The sequence below is a fragment of the Myotis davidii genome, unplaced genomic scaffold (genome assembly GCF_000327345.1).
Source record: "Myotis davidii unplaced genomic scaffold, ASM32734v1 scaffold415, whole genome shotgun sequence".
NCBI classification, from domain to species: Eukaryota; Metazoa; Chordata; class Mammalia; order Chiroptera; family Vespertilionidae; genus Myotis; species Myotis davidii.
This window is the reverse complement of record NW_006287951.1, coordinates 1,506,288-1,528,029: the sequence shown is the minus strand read 5'-3', so window position 1 is coordinate 1,528,029 and position 21,742 is coordinate 1,506,288. Positions and strand designations below refer to the sequence as shown.

General features: G+C 52.5%; 1 protein-coding gene across 2 annotated transcripts in view; it reads right to left on the bottom strand.

Annotated features, from left to right (window-relative positions):
- TMEM108 (transmembrane protein 108) overlaps positions 1–21,742 on the bottom strand; it is a 239,243-nt gene that overhangs the window by 7,818 nt on the left and 209,683 nt on the right. For both annotated transcript variants that reach the window (XM_006759777.2, XM_015561363.1), the window contains exon 3: positions 6,976–8,391. In XM_006759777.2, coding sequence (XP_006759840.1) covers positions 6,976–8,391 — 1,416 coding nt within the window. The remainder of the gene's footprint in view (positions 1–6,975; positions 8,392–21,742) is intronic.

The following is a 21,742-nucleotide window of genomic DNA, read 5'->3' as shown; positions in this document are numbered from 1 at the left end:
TCCAGAAGAGGAACCGGAAGCTCCTGGGTATTAACACAGCTGGCCCTGCTCACCCAGCTCGTCCCTGGGACTTGAACCCCGGTCTCTGTGACCCTCGGGTTGATGCCTGCCGGCCCATCTTGCCCTGGACTCTGGAGGGGATGCGCCTTAGCACACGAGGTGCTTTGCACATACACAGCTCTGTGCAAACACTGGTGCTGGCCACCCCCTTCCGGTTCAGTTAGAAGCTCCAACTGCTCTGCTCCCACAAAGGCAACAGCTGTGAAGACTCCCAGGACGTCAAGATCTCACCTTCCTCACGTTCTAAAGGGGAGTGCGGGCTCAGCAAGTCCTCTGGGCCTCCTAGGAGTGCCCGTGGGGATCATCCCGGACCTGTCAGACGTGTGGCAGGAAGGAGGAGCCCAGGGATTGGAGGAAGGAGGAACAATGCTGTGTTGAGGGGGCGGCACGGTTCCAGGGATAGGTTCCCTGTGCGACAGGAAATGGATATGAACTCCTGCAGGTTCCCCGAGGACTCAACCTTTCCAAGCACCTGCTAAAGTGCCTCCCCAGGCCTGATGGAGAAGGCACAGCAAATCCTAACAGCAGGGTGAATCGTAACTGCCCCACGACCCCCGCCATGCACGCAGCACCTTCTCCATGGCAGGCACTGCGATGGGCCTTGGAGGCATCGTCTCTTTGGAGTGGGTGCTGCAGCCACGAAAATGCTTTGCTCAGACCGCCTGCTGCAGGGAGCACAGCTCAGGGATGGCCCAGCTGCTGCCCTGGACCCGCCACCGCGTCTGTGCCGACGCCGCGCTCCCTGGACTGCTCCCAGCCATGAAGACTATGGCAGATACCAGTGCTCTGCTCCTGCAGGACAGGGACGCTCCATGGCCTGAGGTCTCCACTGGCCCGTTAGAAACTCCCTTAAAATGGCACTGCAGCTCGAGACTCCTCAATCCTCCCGCCTCTCTCTCCTTTCTACTCTTTAAATATTTTAAAAATTGATTTTAGAGAGAGAAAAGGAAAGAGATAGAGATAGAAACATCGATCGGCTGCCTCCCGCAAACCCCCTACTGGGGATCGAGCCGCAACCTGAGCATGTGCCCTGACCTGGAATTGAACCGTGGCCTCCTGGTTCCTGGGCCGACACTCAACCACTGAGCCACGCCAGCTGGGCTCCTGCTCCTTTTGGAGGCGGCAGAGCTGCGCTGCAGCCTGAGGCTTCCCTGTGCTCCAGCCCCACCCTTTATATTTCACAGCCGCTGCCCCACTCGTCCGCTTGAGGCCTAACCCGTTTTGGTGTCTGCCTCCCGAAGGCCCCGGACTGACAGAGAACACTGGCCCCATGTTTCAGGGAAGAAGGCACTGGTCCAGTGGAGAAGTAACTTGTCCAAGTCTCCCAGGCTGCGAGTGGGAAGCCGGATGACGTCCAGGTGTGTTTGGTCCCCAAGCCACGTCTTCCCATCACACAGGCTCCCTCACCAGTGGTCCATGCACGTCTAACGTTAGGAAATGAGAGAGCAGGGAGCGCCCGCACACTTCGCTGTGTGCGCGACTAACAGGGCCCTGGAGGGAAGGAGGGCTCAGGAATGCGAGGAGCCAGGCTGGGGCAATCGTTTCCCTCCCTGGAGGCTGAGGGGGGAGGTCCAGGGGAGGCCTCAGCGTGTGGAAGGCGGCAAGACTGGCGGAGGCCATGGGCCTGCGGGGGGCCAGGCTGGGGACTTGCTGCCTGACTCCCCACCCTGGCCGGAAGGAATATGCCCAAGGAAGCCCAGGAGGTCCCCACCAGGGGTCGCTGGTTGGGCAGCACAGAGCAGAGCTAAGAGCCTGGGCATGACGCCTGTCAGCTGAGGACACGCCTGGACGGCCCTGCCCTGCCAAAGGCTGCTCCCTCCCTGTTCACCTGGCTCAGGAGCCCCCCAGGTCACACTTCCTTCTCGTCCTGATCTCCTCTAGTCTCTTCACTGGAAACAGTAATCTAACAGGTTTTTCTTATAAGGTCAGAGTCACGTGGGGCCTGTAGTAAAAGGTACACACACATCCAGACTTGACTGCCATTCTCAGAACAACGAAGACAGCCGAGAGCCACGCTGTGCACACCAGCGTGGTCGGTGACCCCTGCACGGATGCTCTGGTGCTGTACCCTATGGAGGAAGGGAGCGGGCGCTCTGGGGCAAGGCACAGGGCCGCACTCCGGGCCTGGTGAGGAAAGCCCGCGCAGTTGGCCTTGCTTCCTGCCCTCATCTTCCACATCCTCAGGACTGGGTGTGGCATGTGCAGGACGGGCCAGGGAGCCTGGTAAAGACACAAAACTGAGTTGGTGAGAACCCAGAGGGCTGACAGGCGAGGAAGGGTCCATGCAGCACCAGGCCCAGAGCCTCCGGCGGGAGGTGGTGGGCTGTGTGTCCTGATGGTGGCAGCAGAGACCAGCTCAGGAGCCGCATGGCTCCCCTGCCCAGCCCAGGAAGGCCTGGATCCGACCAATCCCACTCCTCAGCCATCTGAGACCCTGTGTGCGGTCTCTGGCTGGGACCTTTGGCTGCTGGTGGGGCTCAGACCTGGGTGGGCAGGGAAACTGGTGACATTCCTGTTGGGCAGGCCTGAGATGTGCTAAGACTGCCCCCTGATCCTGCCAGAGCAGGGGAGTCACCCACCCATCTGCTCAGCGGTCCCTGCCATCTGGAGTCTGGCTTCTGGAGGAGGGAGAAAAGCAGGGCCAGGGCCGGACTGAAAAGCCAGATGTGAGAGCATCTATGCATGGTCCTGTCTGCCACCCAGGCCGCCTGCAATACCTGGCAAATGGCAACGGAGGAGGCCCTTCTTGGAAGGCTGCAGAGTGAGCTTTAGGACAGATGCCGGCGTTGGGAAGGTCTGAGACAGAGCCCTAGGCCTGGGGTGCAGCTCTGAAAACCGTCTGCATACGCATGCACCTGTGCCTTGAAAGAGCACAGCGTCCTGCAGGGACAAGTGTTCTCTCTCAATGCTCCTCCTCGCTGGGCCTTCCCAGGTGAACGATGACCCTGAGAAGTCGGGGCCATGACTCAGGACACAGCTGTGTGTGGAGGCAGCCAGGGCTGAGGCAGGAGCCTTGGGGAGTGAGCTCAGAGGAGTGGAAATGCAGGACAGACGCCTAAGAAGTGGGGTCAGAGGTCCACGGGGCTACAGGGTCTGCTTTGAACACAGGTGAGTATCATCCTTGACGAAGTACCTGTCCTATCCCCAGCACCTGAAGGCTGTGCCGGAAGCATTCTCTAGGTGCTGTGTCAGGCTGTGTCCTTACTTCTGCTGCGGCTGATGTGATTATGCACGGCTGAGGCAGCTCACGGGGTTTCTGGCTTTGCAGTGAGATCTGCTCTGCTCTCACACGCACACATAGCAAAAGGACTAGAATTGCAAAGTCCAGGTGTGGCCTGTAGGGGCCAAGGGTAGATCTATTCTTGCTGTCCAGCCCAGGCAAGGAGGAAGCCGGCGGGAAGAGGGCTCTGGGCAGGGAGCACAGCACACATCTCGGACTGCCCAGTGCCTGGCACACAATGGGCACTCGGGAAATAGTGTGTTCCATCAGACAAACAGATTATACCACCAGATCTGGGTGGACTCACGTGTGATTGGGGCCCCAGGGAAGTCACTTCACCTGGTGATGTACTCCTCACCTGTAGGGTGCGTTCCTTGCCCAGTGTGTTTGTTTCTCTTTATTTTATTCCTCTGGTGAGTCTGTTTTAAGGCTGGAATGGTTAAAAATAATGGGCACTCACTTTGTAAACTAGAGCCTCTGGGCACATGTGAAGGATGGAAAATTAGAAAGCTGTCTCCAGTGTGGTTACTTCTTACTATGACCATGATTAATTATTTATTGGCTAACAGTGCAATATTTTCTCATTGTCATTCTTTGTGTGTGTGTGTGTGTGTGTGAGTTTTTTTTAAATCCTCACCTGAGGATATTTTTCCCTTGATTTTAGAGATACTGGAAGAGAGAGGGAAAGACAGAGAGAAATATCTATGTGAGAAAAACACATCAATTGGTTGCCTCCTGAATACACTCCAACCAAGGCCAGGGAGGAGCCTGCAACTGAGGTACATGCCTTTGACAGGAGTTGAACTGGGACCCTTCGATCTGTAGGCTGATACTCTATCCACTTAGCCAACCAGCTAGGGCTCATTCTTCTGTTTTAGAAGTGGACAATCAGATTTAAGAATAAATGTGTGGCCCTAACCCAGGGGTCCTCAAACATCGGCCCGCAGGCCATATGCAAATACAAATATTGTATTTGTTCCCGTTTTGTTTTTTTACTTCAAAATAAGGTATGTGCAGTGTGCATAGGAATTTGTTCATAGTTTTTTTTTAAACTATAGTCCGGCCCTCCAATGGTCTAAGGGACAGTGAACTGGCCCCCTGTTTAAAAAGTTTGAGGACCTCTGCCCTAACCGGTTTGGCTCAGTGGATAAAGTGTCAGCCTGTGGACTCAAGGGTCCCAGGTTCGATTCCAGTCAAGGGCATGTACCTTGGTTGCGGGCACATCCCCAGTAGGGAGTGTGCAGGAGGCAGCTGATCGATGTTTCTCTCTCATCGATGTTTCTGGCTCTCTATGCCTCTCCCTTCCTCTCTGTAAAAGATGAATAAAATACATTAAAAAAAAAAAAAAGAATACATGTGTGGCCCTGGCTGGTGTGGCTTGGTTGGCTGGAACGTCGTCTCGTGCACCAAAAGTGTTGCGGGTTCAGTTCCCAGTCAGAGCACATGCCTTGGTTGTGGGTTCAATCCCTGGTTAGGCATGTATGGGAGGCGATCTATTGATGTTTCTCTCTCACATCAAAGCCTCTCGTGCTGATGTTTCTCTCTCTCTTTCAAATCAATAAACATATCCTCGGGTGAGGATTAAGGAAAAAAGAAAAGAATACACGTGTGTTTCCATGAGCGATAATAAAGCTGCCTATTGAAACAATACAACCTGCAACCTGCAAATATGCTCACCTCTGTGACCTGGGTCCCTGAGCAGACAGGCTGCCACCCTGACATGGGAGTCTGCTCTGCTCTCCCACTGGAAGGAGACAGAAAGCGGGAGCGGCGGCTCCTGGAGAGGATCCAGAATCCAGATTAAGCAGATCTGGTGGAGCGCAGTGCCAAGCAGGAACGATGCCACGTTAAAGGCACACACTCCTGACTGACGGCCAGACGACCTGCCTCACGGCCTCCTGTGTGTACAGGTTCTGGGGCTGGGCTCCTCCAGAGAGTGGGTGAGCCCAGGGTGAGACATGCCGATCAGAGCAACCGCCAACGCTGACGCCAGGCTGCGCTGCCTGAACAAAGAACCATCGCGCCCCTCTGCATGGCTGGGCATGTGGACGCTGTCCTCTCCCTTCTGGGGGGGCGGGATGGGCTGGGGCCACTGGAAGGGCTGTAATGGGGGCAGGGCCAGGACCATGCAGCCCGTGGAGCAGTGGTTCTCAACCTTCCTAATGCCGCAACCCTTTCATACAGTTCCTCATGTTGTGGTGACCCCCAACCATAAAATTATTTTCGTTGCTACTTCATAACTGTAATGTTGCTACTGTTATGAATCGTAATGTAAATATCTGATATGCAGGATGTATTTTCATTGTTACAAATTGAACATAATTATAGCATGGTGATTAATCACAAAAACAATATGTAATTTTAGATGTTTTCCGATGGTCTTAGGCGACCCCTGTGAAAGGTTTGTTCAACCCCCAAAGGGGTCACGACCCACAGGTTGAGAACCGCTGCCGTGGAGGGACCTGCAGGAACAGGGCAAGCAGCTTGGGAAAGAGAAGACTGACCTCGAGAGCCGTTTCAAATGTTTTCGGGCCGACAGACTGACTGGTTCTGTGTAGTTTCAGAGGGCATGGCTTAGGGCAGAGTGAAAATTACAAGGAGGCAAATTCTGGCCCCCAAGAGAGCAGGGTAACAACCCGAGGGAGAACGGGCTGTCCCGAGTGAGCACACAGGGGTGCCTCACCCGGAGGGTTCGGAGGGAGGCCGGATGGTAGCTGAGTGGGGTGAGGTCAGTGAGCACCCTTGTGAGGTTATCAGAGAAACTGAGCATCTAGGATCAAGCACCTGGTGAAGACATAAAGGCAGCCCTCGGTCCTGAGCGATGACAGCAGGCTCTCTATGGAGACACCGGGGTTGGGGGGGGGTAATGAGGGGGGAAGCAGCAGTAAGAAGTGCCGGTCACCTGGGGAGAGCCCTTCTGCACCAACACCAGTGGGAGCAGAGGACAGTGATGAGTCCACGCGGCGTCCAGCTCACACCCGTGAACACACAAAACTGGGGAGTGAACAGCTCAGTTCGCAGGTAACTCTGAAGCCTCAGCTTAGCTGCAGGCACTGTTTCCCCAGGGCTAACAACTTCCTGCAAGACCACAGCTGCTCTGCCCTTCTTTCTTGGGGGAGAGAGACAGAAGGAGGGGAAGAGATGCGGGAGGGGAGGAAAGACAGGAAGAGATGTGGACGGGATGTAGGAGAGGAGGTGAGGTCTCTGCTGTAATTTGCAAGTGCCCAGTCTCACCCAGGCTCCCCGCTGCCGCTGCTGCGTCACTACAGGCAGTCGCAGGCGACCCTGGAGGGCAGGGTGGTGTCGTGGCACGGGCACTAGGCTGGAAGACAGGCTCTGTGGGCTCTCTCCCAGCCTGCCTCTCGCTAACCCTGGGGTCTCGAGTGAACCACAATGCCCTCCAGTTTGGCATTTCTTCCTGCAACGTGCAGGGTAAACTGGACTCCCTGTGGGGTCCTCCCTGCCCCTGGGAGCTGTGCCTGTATGACCAGTGGGCATCGAGCTGTGACTGGCAGAGCCAAGGACCAGGGGCAGGGAGAACCATAATCCCTGTCATGCCACCTGTTTCCTGGGATTCTGAACAGCTTTGCCGCCCACCTGGTGGAGACTGTCCAACCCTGGGCCAGGGGGTTCTGAGGACGGGCAAGTTGGTGTGGAGGAGGGAGAGGAAGGGGAGGAGTGGGGACGGCACTCACAGCAGGAGGAGATGGGCACGCTGATGGCCAGGACCACCCAGGCAATGTCCATCTTGCTCAGGCAGATGGTGGCTCTGTGCTGGGGGGAGTCCCCTTCGGCCACGTGGGAGATGTTCCCGGCGGGGCCAGGCTTCCAGGTCCCCGCAGGGACCAGGCGGTTGAGGAAGTTCCCTGTGGCCGTGGACACCACTGTGGACAGAGGACGGGGCAGCCGGGCAATCATGCTCGGGGCGGCCACAGCCTCCTCCTCGGCTTGGGGGACAGTGCTTTCTGAGGCTCCGGGGGGGTGAGCGGGGGCCCGCGGGGCTGAGGGTGTCGCTGAGGATGTTCCCTGAGGAAGCCCCTCGGGAGGGGCGGAGACGCTGGCATCGAAGGCAGCCTGGGGGGGCCCCGGGGCCGCCGTGGAGCCCCCTGAGCTGGCGGACAGAGGCCTGCCGGTCCCAGGGGTGACAGGGAGCCAGGAGTCACTGTGGCTGGAGCTGTCGTGGGGGTCACCGCGAGGGCGCGGAGAAGGCACTGGGGCAGGTTTTGGGCTGGCGGGGGCGCCTGAGGCTGTGGCGGAGTCTGGCTGCCCTCCTGGGCTGGTGAGGGTCGGACCACCCCCCTGGTCTGCTCTAAGGCCCGGCTTGCCTTCCGTGCGCACCAAGGGGGTGGTGCCTGGTGCCCATGTGGTCCTGCTGGGCACCGTGGCTGCGGCCACCATCTGGGGCTGTGGCGACGAGGAGGAATTCCAGGGGGCGAGGGTGGAGGGCTCGGGCTCTGCGGACCCTGTGGCGTTGCCTCTGAGGACCTGAGAGGCTCTCACCCCCTGGTGCTTCTGCCCCAGGTGTGCGGAGCTCTGATTCCTGCCCCGCGGGCCTTCCTTTCTTCCCGAGGGGCCCCCAAGTGCGGGCAGGACGGGGCGGGATGAACCACCAGCCCCTCTTCGGGCAGAGCCGGGTGGTCTGGGGGGCCTGCGTGTGGCCCCCCGGGTGGGTGCTGGGCTGGGGCGGCTGGTGGCTGCAGGCGGCTTTGTCAGCAGGATGGTGGGCCCAGCCTCTCCCAGGGGGCGGCCCTCTGGGTGGGAGGTGGCCGTGGCTGTGGCTGTGGCCGCAGGAAGGGGCCCTGTGCTCAGGGGGCCGTCAGCATGGTGGACGGTTGCCGTGGCCATCGTGGTGGAGGCGGTGTTTGCAGGAGGGTATCCCTCTGGATAGGGTGTTGCTGCTGCCACGGTGGCTTCAGCCTGTGAGAAGGGCCCATCAGGACGGGGGCTCAAGGTCATGCTGGAGGGGGCGGCCGCCAGGGCGGAGCGACTGGTGGAGCTGAGCGGTGGGGTCACCATGGTGCCGGGAGGCAGGACCTGAAGAGAGTTCCTGGAAGATGGTTCCTGGGCAGCAAATGCCAGAGCTTCGGTCAGCGCCAAGGTCAGGAGGAAGCCTTGAGGGAGACAGAGGGCAGAGGTGAGGTGCCGGGAGAGGCTGGGGGCCCGGGCCTTCCTAACCCGAGAACCTGTGACCCCCGAACTCAGGGGATGCCCCCGAGCATCCCCGAGGTCCAAATGGAGACAGCTGGCCTGCCCCGCCCAGGAGCGGCCTTGGGCCTGATCCCGACCTGTGAACTCCTGCTTGTTCCCATGAGCCCCTGGGTCCTTCTCACCCTTCCTTCAGCCCTGCTGGCCGCCCAGCAATGGCGGAGCAGAAACCATTTCCATCTGGCCACTCTCTCGGGGACCCTCCCCCACATGCCAGCAGGGCTGATGGCCAGCTCCTGGGACAGTCAGCGGGGTTAATGCATCCTGGTCTTTCCAGCACTCAGGAAAGATATTCCCCAGACTTTCCCACCAGGAATGTTCCAGGGGTTAAAATCCTCCCAGCTGGGAAGATATGACTGGAACCCTGCTTGTGTCAGTCTCCCAGTGTCAGAAAATCTGTTTGCCTCTGCACGCTCTAAAGTCAGTTTTCTCTAGAAGGACCGTTCAGTGACCTCTTAGCCATTTCTTTTTTGGATGCAGAGTGAACCTCTGGTACAATGAGTGGATACTGCCGTCCTGGCTGCAAAGGATTTTCACCCAGAGGGAGACACGTAGCTGTCACAGTGCAAGGGGCCCGGGAAGTAAGTTAGTGCAATGCCCTCATTTCCCAGAGCGGGGAGGGAAGTGACTTGTCCAAGAACACACAGCTGGTGGGGGACAGAGTCTGGATCTTAGCTCTTATTTCAAAAGCAACTTTCCATTTGCAGCATAAAAACTGCTACAATGTCACAGTGCCCAAATACCTCCAGCCTCCACTGTCACCTTCAACATGGAAATCAGGCCCCAGTTGACCTCTCCTCCTGGGCACGAAAGGTTAACCCCTGAAGACGAAGGGCAGCATACTGTCACAATAGCTGTGCAAGGCCTTCCTCTCAGCAGATGCAAATTTTCACCCAAGGCCCTTTGTTCTGGCCTGCTCACTCTGCTCCCCACCTTTGGGGCTCTGGGCCTCTTTGCATATCATTTGCATTGTTTTGCATAATGGCCCCTGAGGTTCTAATTCCAAATATATAAGAGAGACTAAACCTAAAATCTAGCTTGACGTGCTTTAAATGTGCACCCGGTTTTTATAGCATGTCGGGATAAGGACGAGTGTGTGCGGGGTGGAAACCCAGAGACCGATGGGAGCCCAGATGTCCACGCAGGCCTCCTCCTACCCAGAATTCCAATGCATCCATGATCCCAGGACCCAGGGGGAAGGAAAGGCCCTGCTCCTTATGTTTGTTTGGTCGGGTGCCCACTGTCCATATTGGGCATGACATTTGCATCCGGCAAAGGCGAGGAGGGAATTGGTGAAGAGAGCAAAGGCTAAAATGAACGGAGTGCTTCCTACCCATCACGTGCTGCTCGCAGGGCTAGGCCTGTCCTGACACAGTCCTCACAACCACCCGGTGAGGCAGGTGCTATTAGCTCCCTGCTGTGCCCGAGGAAAGGACAGAGAGGTGCAGGACCAGCCCTCTCACTCAGCTGGGGAACGGTGGGCTGAGATTTGAACCTGGCTGCCTGGCTCTCGGGTCTACAGTCTCAACTTTCTCTCAATGCCCACCCCGCGGGCTGCTCTGTACAATCAAATGCAATGACCCACAATCTTTTGGGAACTGATTTTCTATCATCGGTCTTTTGACTCTTCTTCCTTCTTACCTGTGTTCTTCTTTCTCCACTTCAGGACTCTATAGGACACACTGGGTGTTCTTTGAACAATCCAGCCAATTAACTGTATTTCACAACTAACGGGGGTGGAAGGAGGGGACTTGGAGTAGTACAATAAGCGGGCTGGAAATCCCTGCTCTAATTCTCTCCTCTTCCCTGAGCCTGGTATCCCATTGCTTAGTTAATTAACTTAGGTAAAATTTTTCTCTTAAAATTGCTTACTCACACATACAAGACATATGGATACATTTCCCCTTACACATAAAAACAGAGTTCTAGCTCACTTTCCTTGTACAGTGGGGCCTTGACTTACGAGCTTAATTCGTTCTGTGATGGAGCTCGTAACTCAAATTACTCCTCTGTCAAATCAAAAAGTGAACGAGTGAGACACGTGATGCTGGGCTGATGTTGTGGCGTTCACTGTGACGTTTGCTGCGCCAACTAGCAGTGGGGTATCTGAAGCTGGCTTGTAACCCGAATTTTAGCTCGCAACTCAAAGCAAAAAATCAGCTGAGAGACATGGCTATCTTGAAAAACTCTAAGTCAAGGCCCCACTGTAATGTAAAACATGTTCTTCTAAGTAGAGCATCCCTCCCCATTAACTAGGTTTCTACTGCCAGCGATTTGTCCTCTGCCTCTACACCCCACGGCACCATCGACGGCGTCTGAGAAGCCTTCTAAGCCACCCACGCCCATCGGTAAGCAGCAGGCAGCTTGGCCCTCCCCAGTGTGTGGTATTTGCAAGTTCTTGGCACTCTTCTCACCAGGAGGTGGAGTGTGCCTCCCTCCTGTTGAACCTTGTGGACCAGTGTGACCCTCTCAATGAGCAGAACGGAACAGAAGTGACACCACATGAGTCCGAGGCCAGAGTAGAATGGGTCACACAGCTTCTGCAGGTTTCTTTTGGGGGCCTCAGCCCAAATGTAAGGGCTGCCCTGTGGAGGGAGTGGAAAGACCATGTGGAGAGTGAGAGGGGGCTCAGCTGCCCCAGCCCCAGCCAGGCCTCAGACATCAGCGTGAAGAGAGTATGGCCCCGGCCCAGAGCTGCTGGATGGCAACCGCACAACAGGCCCTAAGTGGGAGCCCCCAGCTGAGCCCAGTCAACCCTAACATTTGTGAATAAAATAGCTTACTCCTGCCCTAACCGGTTTGGCTCAGTGGATAGAGCATCGGCCTGTGGACTGAAGGGTCCCAGGTTCGATTCCGGTCAAGGACATGTACCTTGGTTGTGGGCACATCCCCAGTAGGGGAAGTGCAGGAGGCAGCTGATCGATGTTTCTCTCTCATCGATGTTTCTAATTCTCTATCCCTCTCCCTTCCCCCTGTAAAAAAAAATCAATAAAATACATTAAAAAAAAATAGCTTACTCCTTTCAGCCACTGTTTGGGGTGGTTTGTTGGCAGCCACAGATAACCAGACACGTGGAAATTTAGCTTCTACACCTGAAGTTCCAACAACACTAGAAAAGAGTATCCACAGCACACCGAGTCTGACCCTCGGGGAGCCTGCCTCCTACAGCGCAGTAATGTACCATCTTGCCGGGAAATGAGCTTTTCTAATTTCAAGAGGATCGTCTTATGATTGGAAGGGACTTTTAATTAGGACTCTCTGATATCTAACTCTCTCACCTGATGGACGAGAAGGCTGAAGCCCAACACAAGGAAACAACTTGCCCTGGCCCAGGCCAGCTCTCTGGGGTTAGGGCTGCGAGGGACCTGGGCCAGTTCACTGTCTCCCCATCCCACCAACACCCTGCACGTACAGTGCTCTCCTTCCATCACTGTGACCCCAGTATTCCAGGGGCTCTGAACTTCAATGTCCCCTTTAATTTATGACCAAACATAAATTCATTCCTTGGAGCAGCTTCTCTTACTCAGAAATACAGACAATTCATTACTGCAGGGTAAGTTAGGTGACTGCTCTTAAGCAGTACTCATGCCTGTGACCCTGGCTTCTTTATGAAAGCGAGGAGTTTTGGGTACAAATCTTTGCTGCTGCCCTCTCTCCAGGCAGCCATATTCCAAATTCTATCAAGTCTTGCTAGACATGTGGCTCTGGCCACAGGGCTAAAGGTCAGGTTCTGCTTGGTGATTATAGCTACCTGATGCCATCACCTGGTTCCAGAAATGCCTGGAGATCACTGACTCAACAGTTGAACGGATGAGGTCTATGACTGTGTTTCCCAGAGTACAATCTCAAAGCACTGCAAGTAAGAAATCCATGTGAGATGGGCCCAAGTGCCCCAGACACACCTGTGACCTCTGGCAAGTGTGAATTTAAATACCTTGTGCTGCAGCTCTGGGGCTGACAGATCACAGCTCCCTAACAAAGACACATAGGTGCACGCGTGAACACACACACACACACACACCCCACAGGCCCTCTCCTGGGAGCAGGAAATAGGCAAAATGATAAACTTGCCGCCCAAGACTTCCCATCACATCCATGCTAACACAGGGTTAAGTCATTTGTCTATGGCCAAAGCAGCCACCAGGTAGCAGTGCTAGAATTTAAAACCCGGTTTCTCTGACCCTAGCTGCTTGAGACCCCAGGGACAGAGATTTCTGATCCAAAGCAATGTCCCACGTGAGCAGGGGAGCGCTTTGTGCAGACAGGCAATGACAGAACAGCTGTGATGATCCCAATTAAAAACACAGCTCCCAGTGAGCGGTGGGTCTGTGTTCCCTCCCCTGGGACCTGGGCGGGTGGTGGCGATGGCTGCGGAGATGCTATGTGACTGCTGAGGCCAGGCATAAAAGCGACAGCTCCTTCCCGGCTCCCATTCTTGGTGCTTGCTCTCAGAGGCCAGCCCCACGCTGTGAGGAGCCCATGAAGGGGCCCAGGATGAAGGAACGGAGGCCCCTGGCCTTCAGTCCCAGCTGGATTTCCAGGGGACAGCCAGCACCAACTGCCGGCCACGGGCCGAGCCATCTGAGAGTGGGTCTCCCAGCCCCAGTCCAGCTCCCCCAGGGGTCTCGGTGGAGCAGAGGCAAGGGCTCCCTACCCCAAGTACAGATTTATGAGCAGAATGAATGGTTAGTGTTGTTAGGCCACGAAGGTTTGGGGTTCGCGAGGCAGCAACAGTGACTGGAATACCCTCTGTGTAGAAGGGAAGTTGCTGCTCGTCCAGTGGCCACTCTGGGGTTCGACACCAGTCTCTTGTGCCGGAGCTCAACAGGCTCGTTTGGATTTGGATCCCCTACTGGTCTGTGCTCCTGCCCAGACTCAGGGAAAGGGAAACACCCAATTCTGGGCTCTTTCTACAGCATCACGAGTTCTCTGTCTACAGCTTCCCAGGAAGAAAGGAGCAAATGTGTCCCAGGAGTGCCACGAAGCTTCTGGCATACCTGCACTTTGTGGGCTGGGAGGAGGCTAGAGGCTGGTGCATGGGGTTCGCATGTTGAAGACATGCCTTTAATATGCGTATGTATGCAGCATATGTATAGAGCAGGTGGAGCCCACACATTGAAGACATGACCATTTCCTTCACGGAACTGCCAATTTACAAGGGAAGAAAATCAACTATGACAGGGGCACAAACTCACACAACAAAGATGTTCTCTCAAAGACTTTCCCCAAACAATGACAATGAGAGTCAGAATGAGATGCCTGAAAAGGTCAACTCGGCTTCTAATAAAAGAACAGGGTCCTTAGCATTCAGGGGACATCTCGCTGACATCACGGGAAAGAACACAAATGCACCGCCAATCCAGACTGCCCCGTGTTCTCCCAAATAATAGGAAAAGGCTCTTAAAAATGTTCCATGTTTTACAGCACAAAACCCAACAAACACTACCTCAGCCAGGTGGTCAAGGTCAATGCCAACAGCGATGAAGTCACGGCGAGTACCCTCGATAGGAAAGTGGCACTTAACCTTGGCAGTTTCCCGCCATCAAACCTACAGCCCCAGTCTAATCATGAGGAAAACACTTAACCCAATTAGGGAACATTCTAGAAAATATCTGACCAGTACTCCTCACAGTTGTCAAGGTCATCAAAACAAGGAAAGGCTGAGAAACTGTCACAGCTACAAGGTACCTAAGGAGACAGAAGGGCTCAATGTAATGGGGTCCCCAGGTAGGGGTCCTGGCACAGGAGAAGGACCTAAGGGAAAAACGAGGCAATGAGAGTAAAGAATGGGTTCAGTTAAATAATAATCTATCGGTTTAGCTCCTGAGCCGTGACAAACGCGCCAGAGCAATGTGAGATGCTAGCAGCAGAGGACACTGGGTGCAGGGTATATAGAAACTCTCTGACTTACCTTTGCAACTTTTCTGCAAGTTTAACATTATGCCAAAGTTAAAAAAAATGGGGAAAAAATTGTTCTGCAGAGGTGAGACAGCGGGGACAGGGTGAGGACATCGCAGGGGGGAAGTCCTGGAGGGGGACTTAGCTGAAGGGAGGTTTGCAGGCAACGTTGCCAGCTCCTTGGGTGAGATCTGCACCCACAGACCCACTCTGGATCCCACTTAGAGAAAGAGGAGAAAAATCCCATGAGCATGGCTGCCTCGATCTATATTCCACCCGAGTCTCACCTTTCTTAATATTCGCAGAGTCAACGCGTGGAGCTTGGAGGTGAAATGGTCAGGGAGTCTAACAACCTGAACACACAGTTTTTTAACCCGTTCAAATTCCAACCGAGGGGTCAGGGTAAAGGCTACCCACATGATAGAAACAGTTACGACCTTCCTGACCAGGGAAGCGGCTGCGTGGAAATCAGAGCGTCTTTCTCTTCGCCAAGGGCCGCACTGCCCTGACCCTCACACATGGAAGGCAGACGTGGTGTTGGCACCAACACACCCATCCTCCCTGAGCACTTCTGCCCACACCCCTCTCCTGCTGGGCACCCAACTTGAACTGTCACTGTGTCGTGACAAGGTCAGGGTCCCTCGTCTCTTCTGGACAGAAACTGGGCTCCCTGTCCAGTGCTCCCTGGCACGCTGTTCCCATCCATGTTGTGACCCATAGAGCCCGCAGTGGCGAGGCTGGAAGGCATGAGCCTGGGGTCAGTGGGATGTAGGATCAATCAGGTGAGTTGTAGTGGGACCTCAGGCAGCTTTGCTTTCCTCGGCTGTAGAATAAGGATGACAACGCCTGGCTTTAGGTCACTGTCAGGGGTGGGGATGTGAGGCTGAGGGGTGGAGAGGCCCCACGCAGTGCCAGGTATGCATCAGGAGGTAACTGTGGTTTTCGTTTCTGCTGCATTTAGGGGACTCCCTGGGGCTGGGAGGTTCCTGAGCACTGAGAGCCCCAGAACTGGGCTCCCTGTCTGACTCGCATTAGGAGCACAGTTTTCTGGAAACTGTGAGAATAAAAGAATACTTAAACACTAGGAAGTAATTCCACGCACTTGAGTTATTTGCAGCCGAATGCTTACCACAAAATTAGAGATATTTACTTCTTTGCAGACAATGTCAACAACAGGAAGCAGTAGGTAATGTGTGTCCGGTGATGTGACAGTATGGGTGCGTGTGGGCGTGTGCACATGTGTGTATTTGTCCCTTTTATACTTTGCTTGTTTCAGTGATTAACAAGTGGTTCAAACATCCAGCCCGTATGGCAGAGAGAGACAGGAGAAGGCTGAGATGGACCCACTGCCTGCACATCCCTCCCAAGACCCTAGTGCAGTGGTTCTCAACCTTCTGGCCCTTTAAATACAGTTCCTCATGTTGTGACCCAACCATAAAATTATTTTCGTTGCTACTTCATAACTGTAATGTTGCTACTGTATTGAATCGTAATGTAAATACCTGATATGCAGGATGGTTTTAGGCGACCCCTGTGAAAGGGTTGTTCAACTGCCAAAGGGGTCGCGACCTACAGGTTGAGAACCGCTGCCCTCGTGCATGCTGCACCCACGCTGCAGGTTCCATTCCTGCAACATAAGCAAACTGGCCTTCATTTCCTCCCAAAGCTATAAAGGGCTGGGTAAGGTGTTTGCCAGGACTTGGGTTGTAGGGACGAGTCCCACCCAGCATTGGCTTCCTGGTGCAGGGGGTGTGCGCTGGAAGGTTCTGACGAGAGCCATGGGGAAGGAGGACAGACAGGAGGACACAGTTGGGAGGCAGTCCCATCAAGGGCCCTGAGGCCCTGGAGAAGCCCATGGTGTCTCCCACAAACCCAATAACAACGCCTCTGTGCAGAGCCCGCAGACCCGCTCCTGGGGTCTGGTCCAGTGCGCTCCTCACCTGAGGAAGCCCTTGGACCGTCCTGGGACCCGCGCACACCAGCGTCTGTCTATCCTTCCTTCTGATTCCCCAGAGCCAGGAGCAGGAGGAAAGACAATGGCCCCCGCCCTTGCTGAGGGTCACCGACTACACAGAGCCCTGGGGCTGTTCACCTGACACCCTGCGGCTTGCTGACAGTCTGCAGTGACATTTCTCAGCACCCCTCCCCCTCACTAAAGAGCTTGCTGAGGACGCTGGCAGGGCTGGTGGCCGTGTCTGAGAGGAGGGTGGGCAGGCAGAGGCCCACGTGGAAGCTGACGGCAGAGAAGGTGCCTGCTCTCTCTGGCACACAGCTCGCCTGCTCCTGAGCCCTGTAATCTTCTCCCGGAGCGTCCTGCTGTTCACCTGACACCATGCTCGCAGGCCCGCCGGGCGGCTGGCTGCAGGCCGTATGGCACTGCCCTGTCGGCTGCCAAAGGTTCAGTGTCTGCCTGGAACAAAGCAGCTCAGGCAACACAGCTGTGCATCCTATGAAATGCCTGGCTCCCCATTTCAAGGCAGGCTGCCCGCACCCCAAGGTATAATTTAGGTTTTGAGCACGAATTAGATTTCACAATTGAATTTGGAAAGCAGCCTCCAGGCTGTGTGCTTGGGGACTCAGGCTTTCCTCCCCCTCATCCGGACTTCTCCCAGTGCTGATGCTGACACTACCGCTAACTCTAACTTTGCACGTATGGGGCACCTGCCATGTCCAGGCACTCAACTAAGGATTCTCACATTTCATCTTCATCTTCACAAAACCCCATGAGGTAGAAAAGAAGAAATCTTAGTCCATGTCCTATATGATTATAAGGGTAACCACTCTCCACCTCTTTATTATTCTCTTTTGGGGTATAAATATATGGATTTAGGTGCCTGAATAATTCAATGTAAACATGGAGGTAGCTTTCTGGAGGAAACACTAATAAAATCTCGTCCAAGTCAAGCCAAGGAGACAAGAACAAACACAAAGAACATGGAGGACATGAGGGAAGGTGGGCTATCATCCAGGACTATACTGAATGGAGCAGATGGACTATGCAGCCATTTGACGGGGGACCCATGAAAGCTGGAGGAACCCAGGAATGCTTCCTGGAAGAGGAGAAACCTGAGTTCTCTTCTACCATCCCTCCATTTGTTCACTTCTCCATTCACACATTCAACAAGTATTTATGGAGGGTGAAGTGGAGTGTGGCATTGTGTTTTCCAGATAAACTACCATCATGATCTCAGCCACAGAGATGGCTGCAATTACCTTTTTCCCCACCACAGGTAATAAAATGCAGATTGGCAGATACAATTCTAGCAAATTCTGAAAAGTAAGTTTATCCATGGGTGGGAAACACTAATGTGCATAATAACACACGTTTATTAAACATCCACTTTGTTGGCAGGTATTTTACTCCTATAAATTGATTAATCATAAAAACTTGTGAGGTGGGTCTTGTTCCCCAAAACGGAGGTTCAGAGAGGTTACTAGATTTATTCAAGGTGTAGCCAAGATGCAGAAGTAAATATATTTGTTTTTCTTTACTCTCCTTCTCTTCTTCTAGCTATGGATGTTGCCCACTGCAAAAACCCGTTAGTGGTAATTCTTGATTACCTCTGCTCCCAGTAAGCTCACCACCTGATCAAAGGACTCCTCGCTTCAGCAGGGCTTAGAGAAGACAAGCAGAGTCAGGCTCTGCAGGGCTGTTCCACGCTGGCCTGGCTCCAGTCCACACTCAGTTCAAACTCCGCCTCTGAACTGAACCCAAGACGATACTCAGGATCAGGACTGAAGCACATCCCTAAAGGGTTCTAATCCCCAGGCTGAGTTCTAATCCCCACAGGCCAACTGGGAATGTTGTCTTTGTAGATACCCTCCTTCGAAGGAGAAAGGCAGCTGCCCCAACCTCCTAGGCAGGGGGCGGGGCAGGAGCAGGGTAGTTCCTTGCCACTGAGATGTGCTTAGCTGTTCTTCCCTTACTCCAGCCACAGCTGCCAACAACTCAGGTACCCAAGGCACATACTGGTTTCCAGCCCAGAACCGCCACTGGCTGGGATAAACAAAGAACAGATGCAGGCAGGGTCCCCTCATTTCTCTCCATTTCTCTGGGGCTCCCAGACTGTAGGCAGAGATGTATCCTGTTTACAACACCACTAGAGGACTGATGTGACCCATCTTCTAGTTACTGAACATCCTTCCTCCTTCCTGCCTCCTTTTGAGGGAGACCTTTCTTTTTAAACTTAACTCTATTGACATATGATTTATATGTTTAAAACCCACACATTTCAAGTGTACAGGTTGCTGAGTTTCGGCAAAGGTACACAACTGTGCAGCCAACACCATAAAGATATGCAGCATCTCCATCTCCCTAGTAAGTTCCCTCCTGGCCCTCTGCAGTCAAATCTCCCCACCAGCCACTTTAGGAAAAAATGATCTGATTACCACCCCTATTGGTGGGTTTCATCTGTTCTAGATTCTCACATAAGTGGATTTAGATACAATCTTTTGTATCTGGCTTTCACTCAGCATAACATCTGTGAAATTTATCCCAACAGCTATAGAATTTGTCCATTTGCTGCATGCATCAGTGGCTTGTCCTTTTTTATTGCTGAGTAGTATTCCGTTAAACAGATATCCTCCAATTGGTATACTCATTCATCTGATGCTAGACATTCGGGTTATTTCTAGAGAGGGACTGTTGTGAATAAAGCTGCTATAAACATTTGTTTACAAGTCTCTATATGGACATATGTTTTCATTTCTCTTGAGTAAATACCTAGGAGTAGAACTGCTGGGACATATGGTCACTGTATACTTAAGTTTGTTAAGAATTGCCAAAACTGTTTCCCAAAGTGGTTTACCATTTGAAATTTGTTTTCAAAGTTAATTATGTTGCTTGACAGGTTGATTAATTGATAGTTCAGGTAATAAAGTATATTGGCACAATCCAAAAGTCAAAATGCAGAAAATAAATATAGGGAAAGCCTACTTCCCAGCTTCACCTCACCTGAAGGTGAGTGGTGTTAGCAGTTCTTTATGGACCTTTCAAGAGATAACTGGAACATTCACAAGCAAACACTTCACTACATTTCCCCTCCCGCTTTTTACGCAGATGAGCATGTACTGGGCACACCTGGGTTTACTTAATAATATATCTTGGATACTGTTGAAGAGCCATTTCCCAAAGTGTGTGCTTGAAGAACTCGATACCTATCAAGTGCTCTGTGAGAAAAGGGTTCCCAAATAAACTTGGGAAAACGCTGCACACGTCAGCTACCTCTCAGAAATTCACAATGCACGTTAGCTCATCCAAGGCTATAGAGGTTCCATAATTAAAAAAGCAGGGTTTCCAAAATTATTTGAACTGAGAATCCTTTTCTCTGCAGTAACACCTCTCTAACATTTTGCACAACTAGAATTCTGCAGAATACTCTTGGGGAAGCAGTTAGCTAGACCAGGAGTCCACAAACTTTTTCTGTAAAGGGCCAGAGAGCAAGCATTTTAGGCTTTGTGGACACGGTCTCGGTCACAATTACTCAATTCTGCCATTGTAGTGTGAAAGCAGATGTAGACAAGATGTCAATGAACAGGTGTGGCTGTTTTAATAAAACTTTATTTACAAAAAGAGGCAGCAGATTGTAGTTGGCTAATTCCTGATCAATTACAGTAGTTTTTTTTTTTCAAGGCCTCCCGTTTGTGCTACTTTCTCCCTATATGCCCATTCCCTTCTCATCCAAAATAAACATCTACCTGGAAGACAATGGGAATGGAGGAGAGGAGTGGACCAAAGCAAGGGAAGGAGGTGGGAGTGGGGAGAAGGGAAAGGTGAAAGGGAATTGTGGGGAAGGTGTTCTGGAGGAAAATCAGCATGGCCAAAGGCTGACTGATCAGCTGTCCAATCTGAGATGTCCTCCCTATCCGCTTCTCTTCTCCTTCCCCCTTCTCCACCCAGTGCCCAAAGCGTCCACCTGCTGCTCATGGTCCATCTGATTAAATAAGTGGCAGTTGTACATGGTGTGATGTAAATGAAGATATGCGTTTTAAAAAAGTGTCTAGATAAGTCCAAAAGGGCTCTTTCAATAATTATAGAATAAAAATTGAAAATGTAAGAAAGCATCCTAGAATGGGGATGCTGTCAAGGCATCTTGGGGATTCTATAGTCTTACAGATGGAGATGCTGAATGAAGCTCAGAATGTTGTCTTCATAGATACCCTCTTTCGAAGGAGAAAGGCAGCTGCCTCGACCTGCTAGGCAGGGGGCGGGGCAGGAGCGGGGTAGTTCCCTATCTCTGGATTCTGAGCTTCATTCAGCATCTCCATCTGTCAGACTATAGAATCCCCAAGATGCCTTTAAAGCGTCCTCATTCTAGGATGCCAGGAAATCTTTGTTGTTCATGGCAAACCCAGGATGCCATGGCCAGATAACACTGGATGCATCAGCTGATGGGCAGACTTGTGATTCTGAAAGTGAATGAGCATGCTTTCTCATGCTAACAAGGCAATAGACACAATGGTTATCTAAGGAAATTCTAGCTCTTTTGTTTTAAGTACCATATTTCATTAACTATAAGAAGCAACATACTATTGTTTTATGCACTAATAGGACAGAGTAAATACTGCCAAGCTATGACAATGCTTTCTTACATTTCAATTTTTATTCTATAATTATTGAAAGAGCTCTTTTAGACTTATCTAGACACTGTTTTTAAACGTGTGTCTCCATTTACATCACACTGTGTGCAACTGCCATCCCTTTTGCAAAGCATCTCAGCAACAAAACACATCCCACTTTCAGCGGCTCTGAGAGTGTCTTCTTCCCTTCAGTGCCATTGAGAACTTGGTTGCTGTTTGGCCAATGGAATGGAGACCAGTTTACAAGGATGAACATTTGTTCCACAAATACCAAGATTCTATCCTGTTGCTCCACTTTGATGCCCTCTACACCCACAACAACTTTTTGCTTCAATGATGAGTCACAGTGAATCTTTGTGAAGACATTTTCAACAGCAGTCAAATAGGCATAATATCAATGACACATTTGCCACAAATGAGAGATTATGAGATGAACGACCATGCTGACATGTGCCTGTGCCTGGACAATGGTAACTATGTCATGAGTGCCATCTGGGTGACAGAGACCACAAAATACACCCTGAGTTCGGAGATGTGAACATGAACAGAAGTTTTTCCAACAGCCTCACCTAGAGCAGCGGTTCTCAACCTGTGGGTCTCGACCCCTTTGGGGGTCGAATGACCCTTTCACAGGGGCCGCGTAAGACCATCGGAAAACACATATATAATTACATATTGTTTTTGTGATTAATCACTATGCTTTAATTATGTTCAATTTGTACCAATGAAATTGGGGGTCACCACAACATGAGGAACTGTATTAAAGGGTCGCAGCATTAG